At 51.2% G+C, this 4,423-nt stretch overlaps 1 protein-coding gene across 1 annotated transcript in view; it reads left to right on the top strand.

Moving 5' to 3' along the window:
* The first annotated feature begins 1,809 nt into the window (after positions 1–1,809).
* Positions 1,810–4,423, top strand: part of LOC119340123 (acyl-coenzyme A oxidase 3, peroxisomal-like) — a 13,372-nt gene continuing 10,758 nt past the window's right edge. Inside the window, exon 1 of the mRNA XM_037612026.1 lies at positions 1,810–2,504. Coding sequence (XP_037467923.1) covers positions 1,909–2,504 — 596 coding nt within the window. The 5' untranslated portion in view covers positions 1,810–1,908. The remainder of the gene's footprint in view (positions 2,505–4,423) is intronic.

The following is a 4,423-nucleotide window of genomic DNA, read 5'->3' as shown; positions in this document are numbered from 1 at the left end:
CCAACCCCTACTCTTTCTTCTTCCTCCCGGTCAACGCTTCCAAGGGAACGCATCCGTCACCTTCGACGCTCCTTACCGGCAGCAGCGTCTCTTGTTCCCAGCGTGCCCCCCTGTTGAAGCACCCTCCGCTCGCCGTGGCTCTCGTCGGCTCCGCCGCAAGCAGCCCCTGCCGGCGAAGGTCGCAGTTCCGACAAAGGCTTGCAGCAATGCCGTTCATCGTTGAAGGCCGCATCTCCGGCGAAAGCCGTCCAGTAGTCGGTCCCTGGAGTTCCTCGCTGCCGCAGCTCCGCAATGAAGCCATCGCAGTAGTCGAATGCATAAAAAATGGTTGAAGCTTTTCAAAACTAGGGTTTAAGCTTTTCATGTCAACGATTGCAGCCTTTTGTTTGGTTGAAGCTTTCTATGAAGCCGGTTGAAGCTTTCCATAAGGCGGGATTAAGCTTTTCAATTCAACAGTTGAAGCTTCCAATTCAATGGATGCAGCTTTTTTGTGCTCGGTGCCCCGGCGACCAGCTTCTCCGCATTTTCGGTTGAAGCTTTCCCGTCGCCGTTTGTAGTTTTCCAGGCCACCGGTTGCATCTTTTGTTGCAGGAATGCGCCGACGACCAGCATCTTGGTCTGTCTTTTAAAACTTTTTATTTTGCCGGTTGAAGCTATTTTTGCCACCGGTTGTAGCATTTTGCGCTGCCGGTTGCAGCTTCTCTCACGCGCGGCCATGGGACGACGACGCGGCCATGGCGAAGAGCCCCGACCATGGAATGGCAATGTTGCCCCGAGGGGCGCACGAACAACACAGGAGGCAGGAGGTAAAGGCCGGCCTAGATCCATGGAGTTTGTTGCTCGGGCGGTCGCGAGGAAGAACGGGTGGGTACGGGCGTTGGGGAGAGGATAAGGTACACGTGTTGTCTTTCTAGTGGTTAGCGCTGCACGCAAACATGGGTGTATCTAGCTGTATTTCGATGCTACATATAAGGTACACGTGTTGTCTTTCTGGTGGTTAGCGTCACATGCAAATATGGATGTATCTAGCTGTATTTCGGTGCTACATACTTTTGTTTCATCTATACCTATTAATAAAATAAATAGGTATTCTTAGTCCGTCATGCTATTTTATAAAAAATCCCTTAATGTTTCTTACATTAAACCCATAGTACATATCAAATGTTTTCTAAAATACTCATATCTTCTAAAAACATGTTATATATGGAATTTGACTAGAAAAATATATACAATCTGAATGTGACGTTATTTTATCTATTAACCATTTAAAAAATATTATCTAGGGTGCAATCTTAATCAACAGTGCATTATTCGTCTTTCTTTCATATCGGTAATGATCCGGATTGTGGATGAACATCTCAGCAAAATCAGGACTGTAGACGAAATTGAAGATCACTTGCCCGTTTCTTTGTACGTATTAAATCTACATGCAAGCCGTGTTTAAATAGAAGACATGTAAAATTTTGAACTTGCGCTTTTGTAGGCAAAGACAATCTTTGTTTGAGTATTAGCTACAAATACTTAGATTATACAATATTTTTATAAATTAAAAACGCGTGTTATTCTTTTCTCCCGTTGCAACGCACGGGCCCTTTTGCTATCAAAAGTAATATGGATAGAAGGAAGTACCAATTCTGTTAGGGCCGTCTCAAAAAGAATACTTAAATCCGTTGCGTCCGTACGTCAAGAAAATAAATCGTCGCGGCCGTACGTCAGAAAAATTCCGTTCGCTGCCGTGGGTGGCATTTCTGTTGAAAAAATCCGTTTGGCCTGGAGCTTGGAACATCTCGCAAGCTTCCCCCTCTGTTCTCATCTGCCCCTCTCCCCTCCCCTCCCTCCCTCCGTCTCCCAAGTCCCAACCCACCAATCCACGTTGACTTGCCAACCAATTCCAGACGCGTGCCGCTGATGGACGCTTCTCCCACCGCCGCTGCCCGCCGCGCGGCGGCGATCGCCCGCCACCTCGCTGGCCTCCCCTCCGGTGCCGCCGCCGCCGTGGCGGGGCTGCAGTTTTCCCCGTGCCTGAGCTACGCGCCCCCGGAAGCCCGCCGCGCGGCGGCGATCGCCCGCCACCTCGCTGGCCTCCCCTCCGGTGCCGCCGCCGCCGTGGCGGGGCTGCAGTTTTCCCCGTGCCTGAGCTACGCGCCCCCGGAATCGTCCGAGGCCCCGCCGGCGTTCGCGCCGATGGAGCTTCGTGCGCTCCTCGACGGGCACCACCTGCGGGAGCGCGACTGGGCGTACGGCGCGATGGAGGAGAGCCCGCTCTTCTGCCCCCGCCGTGCCGGCGGCAAGGTGTTCGTGTCGCCGGACTACAACGAGGGGAAGGAAGGGCAGAGGGAGGCCACCATGCGCCGGATCGGGTACCTCACGCGCCGGGGTGTGTTCCGTGGCTGGCTCACGGAGCCAGGGCCCGACGCCGAGCTTCGCAAGCTCGCGCTGCTCGAGTGCCTCGGCGTCTACGACCACTCCCTCGCCATCAAGGTCGGCGTCCATTTCTTCCTCTGGTACCTACTTCATTGCCACTTCCCCTCGCCATCAAACTTCATGTATTTTTTTCATGCAAAATATTTCAAATCAACACATTTAAGACACATTGGGATTGATTTGCAAAATACAGTATGTAGAACGAAGCCCACACAGCAGGCAGAGTACATAAAACAGACGGTACGAAAAGGTTCACACAACCAGATAGAAATAGTCACACGAAAAGTTTCACACAACCAGGTAGAAATAGTCATACAAAAAGGTTCACACAACCAGATATAAATAGTCAGCTTACAGGGCCATCAGCCCGAACAGAGCACGCAGGCTCGGGACACCAAAAGGCACAACGCGCCGGTACCGGTACAACGGAGCTTAGCCATTGCCGCCTGCAGGCATCAGCGTCTTGACGCCTCCCCAGCGGAGCCCATTCCTGCAAAAACAGGATGCATTTAAAGATTCAGTCAGCTGGGTACGACGGAAACACCCCCGCGATCGTTATCTTGTTATGGATATAGCAATGCCCCAACACAGCTCCACATCACAAGTTTAGAAGAATCATGCACATAAGATAAGCAAGTAAGCGAATCGGCACAAGAAGCAGGGTTTCAGCTAACCCCCACGGCCTCCCTAACAGCAATCCAAGCAAATTTAGCTAAATAACAGCGAAAGAATGTGTGGTTGCCATCCTCCTGTACCGAACACACATTGGCCCTCGGAAAGTCCATTGCGCTTGGCAATGTTGACCGGGGTTGGGAGGCGATTGCGGAACATTTGCCATAAGAAGATCTCGACTTTAAGGGGAATTCTGGCTTTCCAAAGCTCTCTGGCTACATTCAAAACAGGGCCCTTGGTAAGTTTGGCGTACAATGACTAAACCAAAAACTGCCCCGAAGAAGAGAGGTGCCACTACACCTGGTCAGGATTATTATTCAAACTAATCGAACCCACGTTAGTGCATGGCAAGCCCAGCTGCCACGCTCGATGGGGGAGTGCTCATGGCGAAAGGCAATGGCCGGTGGTGAGGAACTCAAGGCCTCTGCCACCAAAATGTTTGGCTCAACCTCGAGCGAAAACAGGGCCTGGAGCTCCATCAAAAGCGGCTGAATATCCACCCACGAGTCGAACCAAAAGCGAATTGACCGCCGTTGTTAACATCAAACTTAGCCCCCAAGGCAAAAGCCACTTAGATCCCGTTCCAGAACGGCGAGCCGCGGGCAGCAGACTCGAAAAAGAATCTGTTGGGAATTTTTTTGGCTTTAAGAAGATCCGGCCAAAGCCCCAAAGCATTTTGGGAAAGTTTCCAGATCCACTTGGAGAGGAGAGCTACGTTCATGAGTTTGGAGTTTATCACCCCTAGCCCTCCCTGGTTCTTGGGGCGGCATATTGCTGATCACTTGACCATGTGATACTTACGCTTGGAACCAGCCCCTTCCCAAAAGAACCTGGAACGAGGCGGGTCCAGCCTAGCATGAACCCCATCAGCTAGGAGGAACATACCCATGGTAAACATGGGCAGCAAAGACAAGCTAGAATTGGTAAGGATCAGCCTAGACCCAGAAGACATAAATAGGTTCCCATTCCTCTATGGAAATGTTTTTGGTGGAGATTGGGAGACTCGGGTAAGAAATGGGAAAATTGCCTAGCTTGCAATTGAGAAGGTCTGCAACCCTCCTACCCTCAGCGATGTCCAACCCCATGGACACCACCTCGCACTGGCCATCAACTCGAAACAAAGCAGCAGCAACTTAACAGTTGTGATGGTATGCTGATCCGGCTCGAAAAGCAACATCGTGTCGTCTGCATATTGCAGTTGCTAGTTTGGCCATGTCAAACATAGCAGAAAGAGCATCCACAACAAAACTACAGAGAAGCAGCGATAGGGGATTGCCTTGTCGCAAGCCCCTCTTGTTCCGGAAGAAGTGCCCAGTTTCCCCATTGA

This window comes from Triticum dicoccoides, chromosome 7B, assembly GCF_002162155.2.
Source record: "Triticum dicoccoides isolate Atlit2015 ecotype Zavitan chromosome 7B, WEW_v2.0, whole genome shotgun sequence".
NCBI lineage: Eukaryota > Viridiplantae > Streptophyta > Magnoliopsida > Poales > Poaceae > Triticum > Triticum dicoccoides.
The sequence above is the reverse complement of the archived record's forward strand: the minus strand, read 5'-3'. Positions and strand labels throughout refer to the sequence as shown.